The following is a 25,655-nucleotide window of genomic DNA, read 5'->3' on the forward strand; positions in this document are numbered from 1 at the left end:
TGCATAATTCCATCAACACCATACCAAATGTAGATCGATTACTGATGCTTATTAAAAACCTATGGCTGGCAGACACAAATAAAGGTCTATATTTATGTTATCCACTTGTAAAAGACCTTGTTAACTTCCTCCCATTCTGCCCTGGTAGACATCCTGTATTAGCTACTATACATTAGCAGAGACCACCAAAATACTAAGTAATAGTAAAGCAAAATAAAGAAGATCTGAAATGAAATCATAAAGTCAACTTCAGATTTTGACCGAACTTGATAAAGTTGTAGCAGGGCACTTATTTCCCAAAAAAGGGTTTCCAGCATACAAACTACAAAATCTAAATAATGGATGGACAATGAACAATTATGCATTATGATGAAAAATTATGAAAACACATACAAATGCCACAGCAGAAATAAACGTGCTATGTACCAAAAGATTCATCACCATTCAAGGAACATGGATATATGTTTTGGAATGTGCAAAGTTACCTAGGAAGTGATAAACCAAATAGTGTTTGCCTTTATTATAGCACACCCTTATGGTTGACATATGTAATTTTTTGAGAATGGCTACACATGCCCCCTACGACACATACACATAAAATATCACAAGGTTGAGAACGAAACTCAGAGTGAGTTGAACAATTGCCAAAAGTTCATACCTAAAGTAAAGGGGGCTGCCACCGATATGCATTACATTTACATTACAGCCATTTAGCAGACGCTTTTATCCAAAGCGACTTCCAATAAGTGTGTTCAACATAGGTAGGCAAAAGAACTTCAGGTCACAAGAAAGCGTAAGTGCAATATGCATTGCTCATATTGCCTTTCAACAGTCCTGTGCTGAACACCGCTAAGAACAAGCATACAGTAATAAAGATTGCGCCAATGTTGACTCACATCCTCAAATCACCGCAGCATCTTCTTCAGTTAGAATCACGCAAGAGTGCAATGGGACCCGAAGCTAAAACCACGGAGACTGTTCAGTGGACACTTGAATATCAGAAGTATTGCCTCAAAAAGTGAACAGTTACATCATTTGTCGTCTGACTCAAATCTGGACCTTCTGTGCAATTCTGAGACATGGTACAATCAACATCACCCGCTAGTTTCTACATACTACATGGTACCATGGTTTTCTGTTCCAAGGTGTTAGCACTGACCTGGAAGTGTTGAAAGGTTTGGTGTCGATCATTGCATCTCTGTGAGAAAGTCCTCAGTGTCCTGAAGAACAGCAAAAGATCCCTGCTCTCTTCCACTCTGAAAAGAGATTTCACAAGACCATGTTACATTTTGTGTTGCATTTTACTAATTACATAGCAAGTTGAAAAGCAGATGTTATTAACCGCTGAACATTGGCCTTTGGCAACAGGGTTTAATACAAATATTTGCTGCTTGTAAATTTTTTTATTTTTTATTTTAAATCAGCAAGTATATGTCTGTTAAATCTGAAACGGCAACTTTTCAGCCTTAAATTAAACACAGTATCCATGCTGTATCCATTACATTAGGACTGACCTCAAGTAGCAGTTCTCTGGGCAAAAATGCCTTGTTGAAGTGATTGTTTATTGAAGAAAGTCATTTGAAAAATTTGATTCACCTTTGAACATCTCTAAATTATCCCAATGAGTAAAGACAGTCTTGACAATATTGAGGATTAATAGCATTCATGATGATATAAAAAAATAAATGTAAGACATGTGACTTATCCAGTGTCTAAAACTTGACTATCAGACAATTTTCAGAAATCTGACAATACTGTCTCTCTCACGCACGCACGCACGCACGCACGCACGCACGCACGCACGCACGCACGCACGCACGCACGCACGCACGCACGCACGCACGCACGCACGCACGCACGCACGCACGCACGCACGCACGCACGCACGCACGAAAGTTTGGTGTCTTACTGTAACTGTCTGGACAATCCATCTGTTGGATCTGAGCATTGGTATAAAGGAAAATATGAAAATATATATAAATCTGTTGGAACATGCACATATTTTACCAAAAAAATATGGTATTTTCTACGAAACACTAAATGCAAGCATGAGTAACTGCATATTGATCTCAAAGTTCCAGTTGCGGTGAATTGAAGGTCTATTTGATGATGCTGATTAATGTCTGCTCTATCAATTGAATTCTGTGAGATGAGAACTTAGGCTGGAAGGGGACTCAGGTAAGTCCAAACAATCTTGTGTTTCATTCTCTCTGATATAATGAATGATCTTTGACCGTTATAGGTCATTGAGAGAATCATTTCACTGGTTCAGGTAATGGAAGGAAAATATTTAAAGAATAGAATAATATTCTGCAATGTGACGACAAAGTCGCTGCCAGCTGGCTCTTCTTGAGAAAACTTCAATCAGAAACTGTGCAAAACTAGTGATATCAATCATCCATCACAAACTGGTTTTATAAAAAGATACAAGAGTGGAAAATTATCTTAAGAATACTACACTGTCGTACTGCAGTCAAAACGTAGAAAACAATGTACTGATGTAATCAGGCTGATTTAAAATGTGCATATTCATATATTGCTTGAACATTTCTATAAATTTGATGAATTTATGGCTTTAATTTAATTGTCATTTTACTAGAGGTAGAGCAGGGAAAGGGGGAAAGAGAGAAAGACTCAGAATATAGAAAAACATGTAGATGTACCTTGACAGGAAGCTGACGTTCTGTAAAACATTTTGATTCACGACTATATTTAGACTGCTGATCGTCCTCTCAGATCTCTGACCATCCTGCACGAAAAACACAGAACATTTTTTTATCACTAAGCAAAATTGAATTAATTATTGTATAAAAGGTTCACAACCCACAGAATTGTATTAAACAATGTGCTTCATAAACACGTGAAAAATACAACACAGACAACACCACATTTTGTTCTTAACTAATGCACAAATCCAGCTTATCCATTTCAAAGACTTCATAGTTATTTTTCTCTTATTTTATGATCTTCTGGTAGCAAAACATACTTATAAATATAATGTACATATCTTAAAATGAGACCAGATTGGTCCTTTATCAGATTCTTGAACACACATGAACGAAATGTGCCGCTTGTGGCTATATTTTATTATTGTTGGCTCAATATCATGAGTAATAGCATTACAATTATTATTATAAAATGTATTGACATGTTTTATTTATATATCTTTTGCTCCCTTTTGATCCTTGCACTCTCACCATAAGGAAAGCAATTGCAACAGTATCCTATTGTTAATTAATTAATTGTTGTTGCATCACAGGGAGGCAGTGGCTCAGTGGGTAGTGCTTCTGCTTGGGAACTGGAGGGTTGCTGGTTCGAGCCCCTGTCGAGGTGCCCCTGAGCAAGGCACCGAACCATCAATTGCCCCCCCCCTCTGCGAAGGGTGGTAATGTAATGTAAGTCGCTTTGGATAAAAGCGTCTGCCAAATGATCGTAATGTAATGTAATCACATATCTTGTGACATGGAAACACCATACAAGATATTTCATGATTGAATGTATTTCTTACTAATCAAAAAGTAATAAGGGCCATGCCACTGGACCACACTACCAAATGTATTTGTTTTAGTTATAAAGCTTAAAAATTTAGTTTCAGGTATATTTGAACATCATCAATTGTCGTCAATTTGAAAGGATACCGATTAATTTTCCATAGAAGCCAAAAAGGCCGACTTTCTGCTGGGTGGGGTTAATGGGAGCAAGATTCTGTTGAGCCATTGGCCCTGTGATCAGCTAATTTCAATGACAATGCCACTATGCCATGTATGTCCATGTCCCTAAAAAACTTTAAGCATTAATTTCATCTGTAAATTTCCCACCAATCAGAGGGGGATAAATGTGAGAAAGGTGCGAATGAAATCGCAGCACTCCACATTTTTCATGTTGATTTAAGTTCCTCTGATTATGAGCATGATCACATTAATATAATCACAAAATCCTAAACACATTGAGCTCCAAATGAATAGCAGTACTTCCTCAATCAAATTATAAATGCATTATATATATGCATTAAATCAGCCAGCCACTTAACATAAATGTTCATTCAGTTCTGTAAAGAGCTCACCACCAGCTTATTTTAAAAAGAATTGTGATATTTACTTACATGGACCTGAGATAGCTGGAATTCCACCTGGACGGCAAGTTCAGAGGAGCAACCTGTCACATAGAGCTGTTGGACAAGTTGGCCAACCCCTAGTAAAAACATACACACACAAACCACTTTTTTTTTTTTTACTGATTTCTGCTAGGATAGACATTTTACAGCAATATAAGATATCAACAGATAAAGACCCTTCATGCTATGGAACAAAGCTGGCAAGAAATAGAGGCTACAAGAGGTGTGACAAGTACAATTTCCCAACCGCTATTGGTTTTCTATCGTTTTACTGTTGACTTTTGCCTACTTGTTGTTCATTGTTTTTGTTAATGGTATTGTTTACATTCCTTAATTTGTGTGCTCGACCTCCATAAGGCCCATTATTATTTAAAAAAAATCAAGTTATATATAATGGTTACCATTTTTCCATTAACTGATGGACATTATGAAATTATGTTGTGAATTACTGCAGCATTACAACAACTTGATAACAGGTTTCAGAAGAGATAGGTGCGCGCTCTGAAATCTGCCGGTCTGTCTCGCTGGATCTGCCGGTCTGGCTCGCCTGGCCGGGATCGGCTCGCGGACTAACTAAGTGAAGTTGGATAATTTCCCATGGCACACCTGACGATCTCTCACTGCACACCGGTTGAAAAACACCGCATTAAGGAACGTTTTTCCTCGAGCTCTGGGCTGGGTCGGTATCCATCTGCTGATGTGTATGTAAAGCCCTTTGTGTGTAAAGCCCTTTATAACATTATATGCAATATTATCTACAAATAACTTTTACATGATTTGATTAGATACACACTACAAATATTAGGGCATTTTGGCAGAGCTTAGCAGAGACTTTCTTCAGATTTTTCTATAATTTTCTATAAATACTTTCCTGCATCTCTATGCCAGGGCAGAATGCCTCCCTCCCATTCTAAGACACTACTACAGTGTGGCACTATATACAGGCTGTGGATGAGGGAAATAAATACAGTTTTGTGCCCTTACCGCTTTGAACAGTGTTGGAGGAACAGCTAGTCAGACTGAGACCATTTATCAGTATCTGTTGATTCAGATCCTCCTCCATCTGCTCTACCTCCTCCTTCAGCCTGGAATGAAAATTCTCCTTCCCTTGTCGTGGTTGTCCTCCTCCTCTTTGATGGCAAACATACCATCTGTGGTGAGAGACAAATATTCATTTCCCATAACCAGTTTGTGCTCTACTGTTTCATTTTGTACTTGTTTCTCAAGAAGGACAGCTAAATACTGTAGATATTTTCTGAGTGGTTAGTTTTGTTCTGTCTATGAAACAAAAAATGTCTTGAAGTTGAAACCACAGAAAGCAATTAATATTCCATATTAAATAGAAATTGACAATTTACTTTTGTTTTCTATTTCAAGTCAATTTTATTTCTCCAATATCACATTCAATGTCTCAAAGGACTTTACAGGCCCGCAACATCAGGAAAATTCCCGACACTGCCCAAAGCTGTCTAGGAAGACGAGCAAAAACTCCAGAGAAAACCTTAATGTAAATGGAAAAAAGAAGAAACCTTTGTGGATGGGCATTTGTGGATTCTCTCTCCACAAATGGCTGGGTGTGCAATAGGAACTTTCAGTGGGATTATACATGCAAAGCAGTACACCTAAACGTAAACAGTCAGGCATTGGGAAATGGCATGCAGAGACGAGGGAGAGAGAGAGAGAGACAGAGAGAATGATAAATGCACAGTACGGGACAGTACAATTATATCTTCTCTCTCTACTGGGGCAGCAGTTCAGAGCTGTGGCTCACCTGCATACTGATCTAAACAGTTTGATTGCACAACTGACAGGGTGAGGGGATAAGAACAGACTGCAGAGGCTGGGATTTTGAATTTCTCTTGTCAGACTTAACAAGCTCCATTTACAGACTACATATTGCATTGCAATTATTGAGCATAATATGTGACATTAAATCCATGCGGCTGTATGTGGGAAAATTCCAGGTTAATGAAGTACCAGCTATAGACAAGAAAATCTGGAACTCACAGAGCATCCTCCATTGGACCGGTGAAATGAAGAGCTACATCCTTGCGGTTGTGCTGCTGTTTGTGCTGTAGTGCTGCGACTTCAGCCTGAAGACACTCGACAAGATCCTCCCACAACTTCACTTCACCCATGTTCTCTATCCTCTATACATCAGAAAAAAACAAGATAAATAAGAAAAATATGGCCACATCTCAGAGATCAACCAAAATATCTTATATTACTGACGCTCATTCATGCTGCACTGTATAAAATAAAATAAACATCGCTGAATGTCTCATACACGGCCTAACAGAATTAATCATAATGAAGATTTCCTGTGATCAAGGAAAAGTTGATGTATACAAGATGTATACATGAGCAGAATTGATAGTATTCCACTGTGAGCCTTGCATAATCTCATTATTTTGATTGCACTATGGTGAATACATGTTTAAAAAGAATAATTTTAATTGAATTGCTTCAATCCCAGTAAACGTTTTAACAAGAATAAAGCATACCAAGTGTTCGAGTCCACTCTTAAAGGTAAACCTTAGTATTAGGCTTCTTCAGTTTTGAACTATCCTTTATTGGTTACTTGTTTTGTAAACATTTTATTTTGACTTTGGTTATCATCAAAGTCATCATTATATGGCCAAACTGTTAATTTCAGCTGGAGTACTTAAAAGCAGAAAATTGTGTTTACTGCAACTGAACTGGGAATGAACTGTTACCCAATTTCTAGGATGACAACTAACCTCCTGATGATGACATTTCTCTTGGTTGACAGTTTCCTTTAAAATGTGATGTCAAGTATGAGCACATTTGTATCGGTTATCTGGATAATGACATTGGCTGTAAAAGTTTAACAGACAAAAGCTAATCACCGCAATCAGGGGGTCTGAGCTGAACACTTTTCGTAGTACAGTTAGCTAATCAGTTAGCTCTATCAAATTAACCAAGTGTATTCCAGATTACCGATACACTGTCATGTTTTAAGTTGACTCACCTTTGTCATTTAAGTTTGATATTCCAATACTCAAATGGCAGAGTTATTGGGGTTTCTGGAGTTCTACAAGTAAAGTTTGTGACTGAATTGTCGCTTATCGCCACACTTGGTTTAGCTCGACTAACCACCACAAGTTCGGATGCTCGCGCCCTCAGGAATCTACCACTTTTCATTTGAAGGGGGAGGTAGAGTTTCACTTGTTCACACTAATGTATCTCACCCATCACAGACAGCGTAAATATTGATGGATACCTATGTTTTACTTCTCGGAAGTCACACAGTGGCGCTAACGTTTCACGTAAACCGACTGATAAAAATCCTGCCTGACCCGATAATTAATTACACCCCCTAACTACAGAGATTTCGCTGCACCGGAACCTAACAGAATGTTTATTTCTTTATCGTTTATAGTTACAACTTAATATTCTCTGATCAACCCGTCGTTATTTCTGTTGTCGTTTTGTGTGTTTTAACTGATTAAATCTCTGCTCTCCTCGTCATTAACGTACACCGGAACGTATTCATTCTGTAGAGCCATAGTCCTATTCTGATCGGACAGCGTTGACTGAGACACCGAGTGCACACGTGTGAGGTACTTCCACATTTTGTTGTCTTTACTCTTTAGCGTTCTATCGCAGGCTTGGTTATCCGTGGTCTCATTACCTGCGTATGTATCCACATGTTTGCTCTTTAGTTGCAGTACGTTTGTTCCAAAGAAAGAACCTTGAAATATATCGGGTTTCCTAACTTTGTTTTGTCCGGTGTGCAGCACACTCGTCTACGAAGCTTGTGGGTAATTTTTTAAAATTATTATTTCAATCAATGTAACATTCGTGTTTTAACGACATCAGTAGGAATAAATGAAATTCTAATGTTTAGAAATATTAACTACAAATTAAAAGCACTAACTATTTCTGAAGAGTCACGACATTCTCTGAACTGCGCTACTGCAATACAGCATCTTGTCATACCAGTGACATCAACACTGTTAGAAACCCCAACTAATTATATTAATATAAGGATTATATTACAAAATATTGAGCTTCTTCCCATGTGTTAATGACTTGTCGCCAGGGCTTATTTAGTTTGGCTGTCATGTACATAAACTGATCTTGAACAAAGTGACAGACTAGCATTGTGTGATTTTAAATGTTCTTAAAATGGTCTTTCTGCTTAGTGCAGTGAAAGTGGAGGAACAGGTTTGTCATCAATTTGGAACCATGCGGCTGTATATTGGAGGATTGAGCCACTTGGTCACCGAGAAGGATCTGAAGGATCGTTTCGGAAAGTTTGGAGATGTGAAGGATGTAGAGTTGAAAACCAGAAAGGATGAGCAGGGTGAGAAATCAGCATTAAGTCTTCCTCAGTCAGCTATTTTCACAACTATATTAATCGTCAACTTATTCAATGATGATGCCTAACCCATCACATTGAATAATTAGTTGGTTATATTTGATGTCACATGTGTGACATGTGTGTTTGAAGGATTGATTGCAATCTAAAAGGTGTGTATGTAATTGTTGTGTGGTTTGGATGGCTATGAGCAGCAAAGTTATAAAATTTTAGTCAATGGATGAAAAGGTTTTTACTGCAACAAAGGATGCTACACTGCCTGATTTTTTTTTTACTGCATTCCTGTCTACTCTAGGGGTTCCTTACAAGACCTTCAGCTTCATTAACATCGACATCTCTGATGCTGACCTGAGGAAATGTAAGTAGACTGAGCTGCTGCATATAATGGGTTGCCAGCAGTTGGGGCTGGTCGGTATATAGAATATATACTGTGTATTCCCAGTGATTCAGCAAACAATTCAGCAACATCTACCTGGCAAGTTAAGTTTAGTTAAATGGCGCTAGACTGCTTCTTTGCAGTTCTAAACTCATTGCTGTGTTACTAGTAAAGTCTAAGCTACTCTACATAGTCTTGTGAGCTCACAAGGTGCAGTCCTGCCACGCAAGACAATATTTGTGCAGGAAGATGACTGCAAATGAAGAGCGTGGGGCGACGTCCACACATTAGTCCAGATACTTGCCATCCACACGCAACTTGACAATTTGTTATTGCCCTACTGCTTGTGTGCAGGCATCAGTAGAGTTCAGCGAGCACTGCTCAGACCTAAAATCTCTCCCCTTTGCATGGCTGATATCGCCAGCTTGTCACAATCCACCACACAGCTTCTGTGCTTCTGAAGTATTATGTCGTTTGTGTCTTGTGTGTGTTAAGCTAAATTCAACGCCAAACATACGAACACACAGCAGACCGTTAAGAGAACAGCTGGAGCGTAAATCGCGTGACTGTGTGACAGCATATTTGGAAAATCTCCAGCTTCTCCATCCATGAGCCTGCATCCCCTGATTCATATAGCTGAGGCAGAATGTTTTTAAACTTGGTTGCGAACGCTGTTTTAGTGTTGATGGAATGCCCAAATAGATCATTTTAAAAGAACAGTTTTATTTGGAAATCATTGCATTCTGTGTTTTTTTTTACATTTTACACACTGTTCCAACTTTTTGGGAATTGGGGTTGTGTATTGAATAATATTATGATGAATACTGTTTACCCATATTGCCCAGCCCTACTTGCAGCTTTGTCTGACCTGTTTAGCAGAGGTTATACAGTATATACGGTATACAGCATATCCACAGAGACTGAATGTGAGTGAGCTACTGTTGAAAGATTTCAGCACTGCATTTCAACACTCTGCAAAACCCTGCCTCTCCTGAGTTGTCTGGGATTCATCTGAAATATGATTGAGGGGGACAGGGGGGAGATTATTAAGGGGACATTCTTCCCTGAAAAAGCATTGTAGCATTGTGCAAGAGGTACAGATAAGACAGACTTAAGGTTTCTTTCTAGCATGATCTTATACACACTATTTTAATGACAAAAAGCTAACTAGATGAAAATGAGCTTGAGGCTGCACAATGCGCAAATGTCTTTTCATGTTGTCGCAATGAAAGAAATCATAGAAACTAGATTGAAACTAGGCCAGTTCAGAATCCAAGCATTAACAATTTTGAAATTGTGTGTAATTGGCAAGTGTTAATCTGACTGTGTGTATAAGTGTGTGTTAATGCGTCATCAGATCAGCATGCAGGTTGTTTCCTCTGCAGGTTTAACTGTTCTGAACAAATCCAAGTGGAAAGGAGGAACTCTGCACATTGAAACAGCCAAGGATTGTTTCCTTCACAGGTACTGCCCTTCATAAATGTCATCAGATTTTCATACAGTGTATGTTCCCCTCAGTCTGCCCTGAGGATAAAATAGATCTCCAGCTCTCTGGAACAGCATGAGATTCTGTCGTATATGAGCTCCAATGCTCTCTTAATGGCCTTGGTTTCTAATGCGGCATTCAGATTCAATTAGCTCACGAAAAAACATTTGACTAGCGTTGAATATTAAATTCGTTATAAAAACAATGGCACCATTTTTCTTCTATCATGTGTGTGTCCTAGACTGGCCCAGGAGCAGCAGGCAGCACTGCAGCAGCCCCTCCTGCAGCCTACAGATGAGAAGCAGAAGTTTCTGGACTCCCTGACCACCGCTGGTGTAGACAACTTCATCATGAAGGCTGCAGTGCCAGGAACCGAAATACCAGGACACAAGGTTTACCTCATCTTCCAAGTCTGCTTGTGTGTTTTTGCCTAAGCTCTATGATCTATTTTCAGACCACCTTTTTTATATATTTTTTTTTTTTTATTGAAGAAAGCATTTGACATGACAATAAGCATACAGTTATGGGACATTTTGGAGATTGTTGTTTGACACAGACAGAGGGCGAGTGAGAGAGAGAGGGAGCGGGAAGAAAGAAAGTTGAATGTTAAAACTTACCTTCAAATGAGAATAGTCCCAGTCAAATAACAAACCTCCACACAAATCAAATGTTTTAATTTGAGATGTGTTCTAATTTTTCATCAGTAAGATACCATAAAAGTTTATTATCCTGAAGGAAATTACTGTGCAACAGTTACAGTACAGTGGAGAATGAAACAAAAAATGACCTAGTGCAAAAAAAACAAACGTGCATGAATGCATGCAAGATAACAAAGTACACACAATTAGGGATACAAAGTACATCCAATAGGCGAACAAAGTACATAACAAAGTACATAATGAGGAAAAGTGCAGAATGTGCATCTGGCAGGGAAAGTAATAATATTTACAATACTTGCTCTCATGGCACACTAGTGTGATGCGGCACAGTGGTTGAAAATCACTGCCCTTTCAAACTACTTGTACCTCATATATCCTATTTTACCTCAGGGTCTTTGAAAAAAAGTGAAACAACAGCAATAGAAGTAATACCACTGAAATTATACCACCGAAAATCACTGCCCTAATGAATGAATAAAGCACACATCGAATGACGAAAAACATATTGAATGAAAAAAGCATGTATTAAGTGAAAAATAGTTAATTTGTTAGTTGACCAGGACATGTCTTTTTATTATTTGATGTGTGGTAATTTATTTGAAGCATGAGCATTCACTGTTTGGAACTGGCACAAAATATGTTCTTTATATCAGCAGTCATCGTAACTGAAATAAAATTCTCAACTACGAGACCTTAAGACCAATTACACTAGTCTGGGAAGAAATGTATAAAAGCAGAAATGGTGTCATTCAACACTGAGAAACATTTAGTTTCCTCCTCATTCTCCTCACAGTGGGACTGGACTGTGTCCAAACACATGGATGTTAGGTGAACTGTACATGTTGTGCACAGGTAGCCTAATGTAGCTGCTAGTTGGTTAGCTTCATCTTAAATACCACTTGTTCTGCACTGTGATGAGAATGATGAGAGTAATATTGGTAACTAGTCAATGTTACAAAAAATATAAATACAAAAAAATGTATTTACTGTCATACTGTTGCTCCGCCTTCCAGAACTGGGTGGTGAGTAAATTTGGCCGAGTCCTCCCTGTCCTGCAGCTCAGGTGTCACAGGGGCACCAAAGCCAGAACTGTGAAGTACGACCCATCCAAGTACAGCCACAACATCCGCAGGCTCAGCACTCCCACAGCCAGTCAGCCTACACCTGTTACAGAGCTCACCTGGGAGATGCAGGGCGGCAATGATGACATCAGCCAAAAGAGGAGGGGAGAGTTCCCTCCATACAAGCCAGTGCGACCCAAGAGAACCTGCACAGACCATTCCCATGTTGCAGTGGGCCGTACCAGGTAATATTTTCTTTTCCCATGACTTCATTCCCATGTTCTAGTAATAGCTCTTATTGACTTGTGGAATTCCCAAAAGCTGACATTCAGCTGCCAAAAGTTCATACTATTATTTGCTAAAGGTCTGCACTGAATTTGTTGATTCATAAAAGTTCCATATTCTCTTTGGGATTCTTTTGGGTCTTCCCACTGGTGGTTTGGATTAATTGCTGATAGTATCTTTCTAATATCCTACTTTTTTTATATCAAACGTTTTAGGCTTTTTGTATGGTTGTTGTATGTTTTTACAAATATGTCTGTTTGTTTGCAGCAAAGTAAGTTATCAGAGAAAGAATAATATTCATGTCAAGTGAAATTTATTTATTACACCCAACATCATCATACAATGTCTCACAGGGAATTGACGGGCCCACAACATCATTCCTGTTTGGTAGTGGTGTATATATATATATATATATATATATATATATATATATATATATATATATATGGTATTGACACATATTGGCACGAGTTTGGAAAAATGTATTTAGTTCAAAATTCCCCACAGACCAGTCACCAATTCAAGGTGTATGGGGATTTTGTGTTACGATATATTTTGCTGAATTGTGTCTTAAACATTGTGTGAAAAATTAACTACAAGTACTTGATGTATTAAAAGGCGGATTCAATCCTGTTCTTTTCTTAGATTTGACCAAGATGACAACTATGTGGATCACCAGAACAGATTTGAGCTGTCAACCAGGCTAAGACAGACTCAGAGGAAGAAAATAAATGTGAATGACGGTGAGATTGATTCAGATGAGGAGATCCGTCAGCTGGTTGCTTCTCAGCTAAGCTCCGATGGTGCACAAGGGCAAGAAGAGGAGGAAGACGATGTGGAAGTGGTTGGACATGACTACAAAGTGAAGTCCATATGTTTCCATCAACAACAGAAAGGTTAGAGATGTATGAGAGTATTTCATACTTTCATTACTAATTGAAAGGTCATAATAATCATTTTTTAATCAAATTTTCACCAAAACTGTATACATTGGTCTCCTGAAGCTCAATGAAAAACAAATATCTAAATCCTATTTTTAATACTTACCTTAACATGTGACACTGCAGATTCAGGTTTTGTTGTTGTTATTCCAGGATGGCTGGATGAAGAAGATGAAGATGACTGTGACTCTGCTGACACAGATGAACGTCTTACCTTCAGAAAATTCCCCCCTACACTGCAAGAGAAAATTACTCCTCCGACTGCAGTCATTGCTTCTGAAAACAATACAGCCAAGATGAAAAAAGCAAAGAAGAAAACGAAAGGTATAGAGCAGGTGGAAAAGGCTGAAGAGTATGATGCAGCAAGTATGGGTGAAAGTCAGACCTCCATAAAGGTTCATACCAAGCTGCAGAAACAGAATTCTGAGCGACAGAATACTGATACACAAAGCAACAGTTCTGAGACAGTTTCTAGCCAAGAATGCCCTCTGGTTGAAAAGCCTCCTTCTGATGGTGAAGATGATGAATTGGATTCGACAGAGTCTGATTCAGATAGTGAATATGAAGTCCTGTTCTCAAAAGTAAACAGGCTGGAGATCTCTTTAGATCAACTCCAGAAGATGGCTGAAGCTACAAGACAGACCTCACCAATGACATTTCTAGGCATCCCCAGCACCCAACCTGAACCAGGAACTCACCTCACATCCACATCTGCTAATCAGCCAACTTCCAAAATGGACATTACACCAGAAGAGATCCTTGCCTCCATTTTCGAGGACGAAAGCAGCGAGGATGAAGGAGGGAAAAAAAAGAAGCCTAGAAAATGTCAGTGGTCAGCTCCACTCCCTCCCTTCTGTGGGACCACAGGGCTGACAAAGGGATTAAAGAAAGATGCAAAAAGGCAGAAAGAGGGAGAAGAGGATGGCGGTGGAAGTGTTGGAGAAAAACACATGGTAATTCGTCTCCAGCAGCAAAGTGGACTGAAACTCTTGCATCCTAGTGAATGTCCAATAGACAGCAGCAAGGAAGAGGGAACTGTGCTGAAGGAGGTAGCTGTTCCAAAAGAAATGTGTTTCATCAAAGACTTTGCAAAACCCCTAAGCAGCCAGGCATCCGATGGTGCAACATCAATTGAGAAGAAAGAGTGTCCCAAGGCAGGATTTGGAAGTGGGAAGAATGAAGGGCAGCAGATGAGGGCCAACCTGAGGAGACTGGCTGCCATCCAGCAGAGGCAGAACCAAGCTGAAGAACAAAGGAGTTTCATAAGGGGAGCTTTAGCAAGCGTGGTAGGTCCTGTGTCAACACAACATGTGTCTCATGAGATTGTTTAACTTAGTACGTGAAGTCTCCTTCATATTTTCGCAATACTACAGCGATACATAGAATAGAAAAGTATTGAAACGCATTAGACCAGAATATTGAACATGGTTTAAAGGGCTCGTACCTTTTTTAATGAAATGAATGTAATCAACTTTAGTCTGGATTATTGCTACTTAAAAACATCACATAAGATAAGATAAATGTGTATTATCCCTAGGGAAAGTACTGTGCAACAGTTACAGTGCAGAATGATTTGGCACATGACCAACAATATATCTACAGATCACATTAGTCCCATATATATAAATATATACAAAGATAGGCAGGAAAAAGGTAACACATTTAACACATTTCTTGTGTTGAACACATTTAACACAAGAAATTTCAAACATTCACAAAATAAATGATAAAGAAACAATTGTATATTATTTCTCTCCTTGTCTTATGTACTATGAATCAACATATAGTTGATTTGATGACAGACTTTTAACAGAATGTGAAGCTTGTGTTTACAAAGTGGTAGAAACTACTGAGTGAACCTTGGTGAAATATACACTAGAGGCCGGGGAAAAAACTGAAGAGAGTTTTCCCCCACACCATCTGCCTCCCCAGCAACCATTTTGAATGTTGCTTACTGTGGCCTTAAGACACAAAACACGATATTAATGTCTACGTCATAAATACTTTATCTCCTTTCTCAAGCTTTGCATAGGCAGTCTGTGGGTTCTCAAGGGTTTCTTATGTTTCCATTTTCTCATTTTCCCATTTTCTCATTTACATAATTTCTGTCAGGATACTTCAACAGCTGGAATGGGTAAACACATCGTCTTTGGCGCTGATGATTGTGATGGCGAAGGGAATGAGCCGCAGACCATCTCAGCGGTCACTATGTCAAAGAAACCTTTGTTCCAGGAGAGCCAATCTAATAAAGGAGACATGGACAATGAGGCCACAACACCCAAAGAGAAAGCTGAAGGAAAGGAGGTTTGTAGAGTGCAGCCAATATAACTATCCTGAAAAATGACTCAAGCTTGACTGAAATGATCAATCGGAATGAGCATTTTCATAGTCATAGTTATTACTAGGATCATTACTGGGGTCAGATTAACAGCTGAGGGGTGAGGTAAGAAAGCAGTTATCGCATTGACGTCTTCATTGTTTATATTAGCTGTGGGGTTTTTGTTGGTCTGTCTCCAGGCACATACGGAGCCATCAAGTCGCCAGCTGTTCGACAACAGTGAAGATGAGGAGGGTAGTGATAAAGAGGATGGTAGAAGGTTTGACATCAGACCTCAGTTTGAAGGCCAAGCAGGACAGAAGGTAAGGTGTCACATTCATCTTCACATTTAATGCAACTTCAGTCATTCTTCTCAGCATGTTCAAGGGCTCATATGTTGCCTAATTCCTGCAACTTTCCTCCATAATGTAATCAAATTCATAGCTGCTCTTATGAACCTATTTAAAAATTCAGACCTCCACTTTAACAAGCCAACATTCCATTATACTGTATAAGTATTCACAAACCTTTCAAATTTTTAGACACACCAAATTAAAAAACACTTAGACTCTCAAAGGAAAAGCACTACATTCACACTGTCTGCATATTTTGTATATTCATTTAAATATATATGCGTATTAATGTTGTAATATTATATGTATATAATTAAGAATCCTATTCCAAGCACAAAAATAATAAGAATATAAAGGTGCTTTACAGAATAAGACAATCTAGCCCAATGTGTTTACAGTTACTCAGGTTTGGATCCTGATAGGAAGCAATACTTCCCAAGGTTTAATTTATTGTTATATTTTTCCCAGCTAATGGAGTTGCAGTCACACTTTGGAACAGATGAGCGTTTCCGCATGGACTCTCGCTTCTTAGAGGAGAGTGAGGAAGAGGAGTTGGGTGAGGCTGTGTGTGTGTGTGGAGTAGTTACTGTTGATTAAATGTCATACTTAATCTTTGCTTAAATAATAGTTTTACATTTTAAAAAGCACATAGTTAGGTCCATAAGTATTTGGACATTGACACAATTTTTACAATTTTGGCTCTGTACGCCACCACAATGGATTTGAAATTTAACAACCAACATGTGCTTTAAGTACATACTTTCAGCTTTGATTTGAGGGTATTTACATCCAAATCAGGTGAACTGTGTAGGAATTACAACCATTTCTATATCTGCCTACCCACTTTCAAGGGACCAAAAGTAATTGGACAATTGGCTGCTCAGCTGTTCATGGGCAGGTGTGTGTTTTTCCCTGATAAAGGAGCAGATAAATATCTAGAGTTCATTTCAAGTGTGGTATTTGCATTTGGAATCTGTTGCTGTCAACTTTCAACATGAGGTCCAAAGAGCTGTCACTTTCAGTGACGCAAGCCATCGTTCGGATGAAAAATCAAAACAAACCCATCAGAGAGATAGCTAAAATATGTGTGGCACAATCAACTGTTATGTACATTCTTAAAATAATGTTATGTTAGCATCTGGTTGCATGTTCTTAACATGTACTCCTTTCTTTATACCACATGGAATCATGGGATCCTTTCAAAATGGAATTGAGTATTAAACGTGGAGTTGCACCAAATTTGAGACACAGAAAGTGGCGACTCCTGCTCAATCCACACTTGCATGCTCTGTGTCTTCATCATACACCAGGTGTGTCTGGTTTTCTCCCACAGTTCAAACACTTGAACTTGAAACTGGAAACTAAATAATAATCATTCAAGAGCAAAGATAAGAAACTAATTAAAATTGAAACTGTAACAGTGCTATAGGTGGCCTAAGAGGCAGGTTTGAATTCCCCATACCTAGCCAGATGTTAAAAGCGCCCTCCAGCCCCTTAGCGTTATTGTAATTTGATACATCTTCGGTGTTCCGTTGTTTTCACAGGAATACACAAAATGTCCACAGCGCAGGTCAATATCCATGGCAGTTGGACTGTACTAATATAGAATATTACTCTTGATATTATTGTTATTATTCTATAGAGCTTTTATCCAAAGTGCTTTACACAGACTTCACTACTTTCACAGAAAATAAAGGATTTCAAACAAAAGGATACTAGGGCCTTCTGAACTGTACTTTCACATAACATTTTAGATAGTTTTGCAGTTGTTCAACTGCTTTAAATACCAACACATGGTATACTGGAACTGAAAATCTCCCCTCAAATTCCTCACTTTTGAAGAAGATCCTTACCCTTTGTAAGATGTGTTGGGATGTCTTTTTCTGTGTGAAATCCTTTGTTGTGCACATTGTGTGTTGTCCTCCTGGTATGTGATGTTATTTTTTTAATTCAGCGAAAAAGAGTATGACAGAGGAAGATGAGAGTTTGGGGAAAGAGAGGAAGAAGAACCTATCCATTCTGCAGAGCATTGTCAACAGCAACCAACAAACCACCAGCATCAGCAACAAGGCCAACATCTTCAGGTCACCACATAAACACAAGCCTTTTTTCTTTAACATTGAATGCGTGTCAGATGTTGAATTAGTTCAAAATAATTGTAATCATCAATGATATCATTAGTTCTATTCTTCAGCTCAACATGTTAACAACGAAACATCCTCATATTAGACTTACTCGATCTGTAATGATTATAAACAGTGAACCACGTCCACATGAATGTCCTAATCTTGAGGATGCTCCTCATAGCCCAATTTAGTGTGTAAATAACAGCATAGTGTGCATGTTAACATCCAGATACCTTTTCAGGTAAATATACTAAAAACACTTTAGTGTGCATTTGTGTGTATGTTTATGTGTGCAAATGCGCGTGTTTTGCAGGGATGTTTCTGTGCTGCACTATGACCCCAGTAGAGAGGAACATGCTGCGTTTGAGACTAAAACGGAGGAGACAAAGAAGGAGAGGTAAAAAGACATATAATTTAGTGACTACATTATGTGGCCAAGGCCTGTCATTAGAAGAGCCTTTGTGCTTGTTTTTACATAAAGCCACTTGTAAATATTGGTCATAGCTGGTTTTTGGGCTTATTGCTGTACTCGAGGAGCTTATTTGAGTTTGTTTTAATACTGTACACCAAAAAAAATTGTGACCAATTCGGTCTAAGTTGTCAAATATTCCCACCTACTGATAGTAAATATTATTCCAAGGAATGTTTAAATTCAGTATACGGGACTGGTATGATTAATGATGGTGTCCAGAAGGTTGGTACTGAAGAAGTTATGTAGGAATCTTCAAAGAGGCAGGGTTTTTCAGGTATATCTTATTTCTGCTAAGTGTTTTCATCATCATAATTTTGTCCAGGACATTTGTAATTGTTAAATTATTTTCAATGTGTAGTGATAATCGAAAACAAAACATTAGTTCTGTTACATTACATTTAGTCATTCGTCAGATGCTTTTATCCAAGGCAACATCCAGACATAAAAAATAAAGTCTCTGTTCTAAGTAATTGTGGATGCCAATTGTTTTTTTTGAAGGGCACCAACACTTGTTGCCACCTCTGTACAAGCTGGAATTATAGAGGCCCCTGCTATAAAAGGGCACACTCCAGTCTAAATGTTATATGATCTGTGTCTGATGTTTCCTCAGTAAGGCCACCAGGAGAAAGAAGAGGGAGGGGGCTCAGAAACTTCCAGAGGTTTCTAAGAACATTTATTACAATGTGTCTTCTGACCTGAAGATGGTATTTGGTCCAAAGGATAATGCTGGCAATGAAGAGAAGATCAGCTGGGACCAGGAGATGGGAGATGTTAATGTTAATGAAGAGCAGACCTCATCTTCATCTTTGTTCGCCGCTGATCCCAATGCAGATAAACATGAATTATCAGGATTTAAATTTTCCTTCTTTGGGGACAATGCAGAGACAGGAGGGCCAGAGAAAGGTAGGATCAACCACAGGGGAGCACATACTACATCTACTACATGTAGACTCTAATGCATGGGTGGGGGCCACAGGAGAATCCCAGATTGTTGTCTAGGTGGCAAATTGATTCCAAATTAATACCTCTCTCAGAAAATAGCCATATCCTGTCATCTTGAGCACAGTGTCACCATTTTTTTTTTTTTATAAATAAAAATGATACCGATTGGCACAACTTAACCTTTTATCTCTTTATCACAAACCCTCCTCTCTCTCTGCCAGCTGATTACTGGATGGAGACAATCCAGGTACCAGGACTGTCATTGCGCCAAGATCCACATTTCCTTGACAGTAGTTCAGAGGATGAGGAAAAGCAGGAAGGAGATGAGGCACCATGCTGTACCAGCACTAGTGCAGAGTGAGGATCTGTGTGTGTGTGTGTGTGTGTGTGTGTGTGTGTGTGTGTGTGTGTGTGTGTGTGTGTGTGTGTGTGTGTGTGTGTGTGTGTGTGTGTGTGTGTGTGTGTGTGTGTGTGTGTGTGTGTGTGTGTGTGTGTGTGTGTGTGTGTGTGTGTGTGTGTGTGTGTGTGTGTGTGTGTGTGTGTGTGTGTGTGCGCGCGTGTGTAACTGTGTGTAACTGTGTGTAACTGTGTGTGTAACTGATGCCCTTTGTGTTGTAATCTACAGAGGAGCGACTCCAACAAAGCAAGATGTGTTCTTCTTCCATCCTGAAGACAACAGACTAGCAGGTAGTGTGCATGCATGTGCACTTCCTTATCTTCTTGCTTAAAGTCATAGGCAAAATCCTCTTCATTAACTCTAAGAATATTATATTGTACTTCAGCAGTATAAGAAAGTTCAAGGTGAAAAGACGCCAAAGCTCTTTGATCGTTCCTCAATACTCAATACTTCTGGTTACATAGAGACGCGCTTCTTCACTCGAAATGTGTTTCTGATTAGACAGATCTGCTACAACTGATCTGATTTAGTGGGCTGTGCTATCATCATCACATCAACATTGATCAAACATGTGATTGGACAAATAACAGCAACAACTTGGTTGTAAAGCTATTATCTTTTGTCTGACTTATCATTTATTTAAAAAGACTGCATTCATGTTCTGTATATATCTAAGGAACAGGCTAACCGTGTGAATCGCGAAATACACTTAGATATTAAATTTTGGGTGGACTGACCTGTTGAATTTTCAGTCAGAGATGCTCATATGTGAATACTTGAAGTTACTGCTGCTTTAGGCATTTTCCAAACTGTGCTCTGTTCTGGGACATAGTCACTAGCCTGTTCTTCTATATGGCTTTGAAGTCTACTGGTGTCTTTACTGTATGACAATTTATTGCAAGATTTCAAGGACTCTGAAATCAGCCACATTTCTGACAAGAAACATTCATTAAGACAGGGGTCAACAAAAGGCCGTGCGAAGCCACATGGAGAAATGATCACAATAAATTCACAAATGCCAAGAATAGAATGAAGGGTCAAAGCTCCTACAAGACTGCATGTTTGGGCTGTTCAAGACAAAAGATGAGTGAAAGAAACTTGGTGAAAGAAACTTGAAGTATGAATAAGAGAGGGATGTGTAAGAGTGTCATGGATCATATTAAATGAAACCACTCTCACTGAATTGGTAAGAAATATTCTTTCATAAAGTTTCTTTCAATATTTTTAAGTGAGTTTCAAATATTAAATTGCTTGTGGTTTTGTATATTTTTATAAATAGAATTATCAGACCGTTACACAAGAAAAGCTGGACAGGGCTGTAGAGCCGCAGCAGGATCGGTATCTCCTACTTTGTGCTGGGAGGAACAGGAGCACTGCCAGTTCCCTACAAAATGACCTCTAGCAGGCTACTAATATACATGTGTCTAAGCAAACTGTCAGAAACGGACTCCATGGGAGCAGGTTCACCCTAAGCACATTTGACAGGCGTGAAAGAGTCTGGAGATGCAGTAGTGAACGTTGTGCTGCCTGTAACATTATCCAGCATGACCGGTTTAGCGGTGGATCAGTGATGGTGGAGCGATGGCAGACTGAAAGAGACGGGACAGAGGGTCCCTCATAGTGGCAACATCTGAAAGTGCTGTCCTGGTGGGAGAAGAGTTGTCAATTACTGCTTTTATATCGTCAACCTTGTTCATATCAAAATCATTATGAAGTTGTTTGGTAAGAACTCAAAGCTGACTGTGGCTTAGGTTTGTTTGAAAGCTGTGCCACTGTTACTTTCATTGTCATTAATCAATTGTGAGTAATAGGCAATTCGAGCAGAGTAAAGCGCTTGTTTATAACTTAGTAAGCTATCAGACCAGGCAAGTCGAAAAACCTTGCCACATCTGTTCTAGTCTTCTGCAGGTCTGCTTAAGCACACGGATGTGACTTGTGACAAATTTGTCACCTTCGCTTTAGAGGAGCAATTGACTCCAACCTATCGGATAAGGAATTCTGTTAACATATCCAATTTAATGATAATTATATCCCTATTAGGATTCAGTGAATTTAAAGCTTGCTGTAGTTCCTCAGCACACTGACCTATAATACTAAGACCGATAACACGGCTAAAGAAAATGTAAAAGATAATGAGGGAATGATCTGATAATGTGAGCAGAACTGGAAATATTTTGGCACTAATCACGCCTAAACCATCTGCCAGTACTAAATAAAGAGTATGACCACCTCTGTTGGTTGACTCTTGGACATGTTGGGAGAAACCCACTGAGTTGATGAGTTTACTCGATGAGAATTACTCATTGGATTATCAGGGATATATCTCAAACCGTCAGATCTTTTTAACGATGTCTGTCCTGTCCTCTGCCTCCTTCTTTTAGATGGTCCTCAGTTATTCTGTCGTTTGTCGCAACTAGAAGAGCAGAGGGAGCAGTGGGAAGAAAGGAGGAGCATCCTGAGACAGGTAGGCATGGAACTCATGGCACAATCTGAATAATTATTTAACTAAACTATATAAATAATTCAGAAACTAAGATTACCAGGTTGTTTAATCCACTAATTAATTTTGATCATTCTTATTTGAAGTACAAATCCAATAGAAATAAACATCGAACAAAAAGTTCGGAACTTTGTGTTTGGTAGATTATTTCTCTGTTGTAACAATGCTTCTTGGCAATAAATTTTATACCGTTGGAACGCCTGTTTAGTCCCCTTTTACATGGTTCCCCATTTGTAAGGAACATGCATTTGTGGGATGAGTAGCACAGCTGAGTATGTGGGTTGCGCTCATGAAAAATTTGCCAAATCTTCTCTGCCAATGCCAAACAGCTTATTCTGCTGTTGCTATTGACTCTTGTTTGGAGTTGTTTGGTGGATTGGATGATTGAAGTCTATCAGTAACAAGGAAGAAACAAGACATATTGGCAATAATACACTTTATTCATTTAACAAACAGTCAGGAGCCTCAGTAGCGTGTGGAAGAACCATACACAGCCACAACAGCCTGACACCTCCTCCTCATGCTGGTCACAAGCCTGGTCACACACTGCTGATATCGAGATGAGATTCTGCACCCAGTGGCAATCCCATATCTCCACAGTCTGGGACCGAACTCCATCCTCCAAGATGACAATGCTCACCCCCACAGAGCAGGGTTTATCAGAGACTGGTTGAGGAGTGGAATGCCATCCCACAGCAGTGTGTGACCAGGCTGGTGAGCAGCATGAGGAGGAGGTGCCAGGCTGTTGTGGCTGTGTATGGTTCTTCCACACGCTACTGAGGCTCCTGACTGTTTGTTAAATGAATAAATTGTATTATTGCCAATATGTCTTGTTTCTTCCTTGTTACTGATAGACTTCAATCATCCAATCCACCAAACAACACCAAACAAGAGTCAATAGCAACAGCAGAATAAGCTGTTTTGCATTGGCAGAGAAAATTTGGCAAATTTTTCATGAGCGCAACCCACATAATCGGCTGTGCTGCTCATCCCACAAATGCATGTTCCTTACAAATGGGGCACCATGTAAAAGGGAACTAAACAGGCTTTCCAACGGTATAAAATGTATTGCCAAGAAGCATTGTTACAACAGAGAAATAATCTACCAAACACAAAGTTCTGAACTTTTTCTTCGATGTTTATATTAATCATATGAAAGTTAAGTTACACTTAAAATGTATTACAGTATTTACTTTCCCTATCTACTGTGAGGTCTTGTAAGTGTTTGAAATAATATTTTACATCAAAATGTTAGAATGCCCTTATATGGAGGACCAAAAAACTTAGAATGGAACAAACTAGAGCTTATAATTATGGTTATAAAGAACACCATCTCTACTGTAAAACATGAAGGGGGCATAATGAAATCAGAAATTATTAAGGCAGTCTGAAGTGAAACACTGCCCGGTGTCAGAAAGCTGTCATAGTCACAGATCATGGCTCCTCTAGCATGATGGTGACCCTGACATTGGAACAAACTACTAGCTGAGAAGTGTAGAAGTATTTGTGTCAAGGCCATTTATTTTTTATTTTTTTAATGACTTTATAACAAAAATAAAAAGCAGTGTCTGAATATGAAATAAAAAATGATGGACGTTAATTAATTTTTTTCTTATGATTTATTTTAGATTTGTTTTGCTTATATTTGCCAGGAAAGTAGAACTAGTGTCTGCAGTGTGCATATTTTCATTGAAAGCTGAAGTTTGTCTGTGAAATTTAGGTTAAAGCCATGAAGACAAAGGGGAAACATTAAGTCAAGATAATGTTCTTTCCTCTTGATGTTTACACAGGAATACAGGAAGAAGCACAAGGATTCTAGGAAGAAGATGAAGTCCTCCTAGAGGTGCTGAGGAAAAAGAAAAGAAGTTCCCATGTTTCTGAGTCAGCCCCTCAGAACATTGCATTGCTGCATTCCAGAGACCTTAATTGTTTGTTCTTGAAGCTTGAATACATGAGGATTGTTTCTGGTCCTAATTCATCGTTATTTTTACTCTATTCAGAGGAGTGAGGCGGCTTGCTGCCCTGAATCTAATTTCAAGGTGTGCTTGTGTGCATTTTGTTTGTTTGACACGAGTTGCGAATGTGTTTTGTTTGTTTGTGTGTGCTTTTTGATAGTATGTTCATATTCACAATCATTGCAACTGTAAAAGAAGCTCATGTCTCCTCATATTTGATGTCCTGACTGACTGGCACTGTATCAGTAGTTACAAGATAAACACCCTGTCTGATATTCAGGCCCCTTCCAGTTAGAACAGTTAGGATGTAGACATATTGCATATTATCGGTTATAGCCATTGCTACTGCTCTCAAAACTGCAGCTGTTTTATTATGCACCACACAGCAACTTCAGCTGCTACTTCACAGACTGCAACTGATGAGATTTACTGACTATTCCAGAAGGTTTGAAAGTTAAATTGTCAAAGTAAATTAGTTGAAAAGGTTGCTTTCCACAGAAATGTCTTGGAGTTTAATTGACACATCATTGTAGAAACCCGGGTCCTCATTTATAAATCAAAGTCAAGCAGCTTGGCTTTGTTTGATGGCTTGTGGCCATCCATCTTCCTTTTGATCACATACCAGAGGTTTTCTATGGGGTTGAGATTGAGCTGGCAACAGGCTCTTGATCTGGTGATCCTCCATCCACACCTTGATTGCCCTGGCTGCGTTGCATGGAGCATTGTTGTGCTGGAAAGACCAACCCTCAACCTGTATGACTTGTGAACTGTCGTCTTTGAAATTTTAAGGATGGAAGCGACCTGAATTATACACTGTATCCCTCTGCCAGTAAAGCCAGAATTTAACCCTTCTTTTCATCACTTTTGGCATTGTCAATAGTGATTTTTTGATTCCAATTTCTTTTGAGGTACTACTAGCACTGTTTTTGCCATCCAGCTGGTCCTATTGCAAGAAGATCGTGATGATCACCTATTCAGTACCCCGTTAAGAAAAATTGTGGAATGGCTGCCATACATGTAGAGATGCTGATTCAAGAAAAATTGAGTGGTCCCTTAATTTTTTCCAGATCTGTATATAAATATGCAGTATATACATACAAGGGTATGATATGAAACATCTCCAACAGGGGTCAGTGTTGCTCTTTTGTCCTTTTTTGTTGTAGAACAAAAGTTGTAGAAACTTCAGAGTTGGATTATTTATCTGCATGGTTTTCTGAATAATATGCTTTTCAAGATGGTTACATCCTTATAAATGGTGTCAGTGCCCGATTCCGCCGTCTCCTCGGCTGGCTTTTCCACCTTCCGGCAGGACAGAACTACGGAGTC

General features: G+C 39.0%; 2 protein-coding genes across 6 annotated transcripts in view; one reads left to right on the forward strand and one right to left on the reverse strand.

Annotated features, from left to right (window-relative positions):
- The window catches only part of cenpp (centromere protein P), a 62,695-nt gene extending 55,220 nt beyond the window's left edge, over positions 1-7,475 (reverse strand). Inside the window, exons 1-6 of the mRNA XM_076156406.1 lie at positions 7,107-7,475; positions 6,122-6,264; positions 5,099-5,265; positions 4,103-4,191; positions 2,664-2,749; positions 1,160-1,256 (exon numbers count right to left, since the gene is read on the reverse strand). Coding sequence (XP_076012521.1) covers positions 1,160-1,256; positions 2,664-2,749; positions 4,103-4,191; positions 5,099-5,265; positions 6,122-6,264; positions 7,107-7,115 — 591 coding nt within the window. The 5' untranslated portion in view covers positions 7,116-7,475. The remainder of the gene's footprint in view (positions 1-1,159; positions 1,257-2,663; positions 2,750-4,102; positions 4,192-5,098; positions 5,266-6,121; positions 6,265-7,106) is intronic.
- A 122-nt stretch (positions 7,476-7,597) lies between these two features.
- On the forward strand, positions 7,598-24,678 carry nol8 (nucleolar protein 8). Of its 5 annotated transcripts, none has more exons than XM_076156630.1 (18): positions 7,598-7,698; positions 8,284-8,444; positions 8,755-8,817; positions 10,221-10,299; positions 10,563-10,713; positions 11,994-12,286; positions 12,972-13,222; positions 13,421-14,553; positions 15,380-15,571; positions 15,785-15,907; positions 16,406-16,493; positions 17,892-18,021; positions 18,377-18,460; positions 19,146-19,438; positions 19,699-19,834; positions 20,103-20,164; positions 22,256-22,338; positions 24,165-24,678. In XM_076156630.1, the coding sequence occupies exons 2-18, from the start codon at positions 8,327-8,329 to the stop codon at positions 24,213-24,215; spliced, it is 3,330 nt and encodes a 1,109-aa protein (XP_076012745.1). In that variant the 5' UTR covers positions 7,598-7,698; positions 8,284-8,326; the 3' UTR covers positions 24,216-24,678. The 5 variants fall into 5 exon arrangements, with proteins under 5 accessions (XP_076012745.1, XP_076012747.1, XP_076012746.1 ...); XM_076156632.1 differs by having other exon boundaries at positions 7,689-7,773; positions 8,289-8,444; XM_076156631.1 differs by having other exon boundaries at positions 7,695-7,773.
- The last annotated feature ends 977 nt before the right edge of the window (positions 24,679-25,655 follow it).

This window comes from Genypterus blacodes, unplaced genomic scaffold (genome assembly GCF_046128005.1).
Source record: "Genypterus blacodes isolate CSIRO-AG114 ecotype Tasmania unplaced genomic scaffold, CSIRO-AGI_Gbla_v1 ptg000070l_1, whole genome shotgun sequence".
NCBI classification, from domain to species: Eukaryota; Metazoa; Chordata; class Actinopteri; order Ophidiiformes; family Ophidiidae; genus Genypterus; species Genypterus blacodes.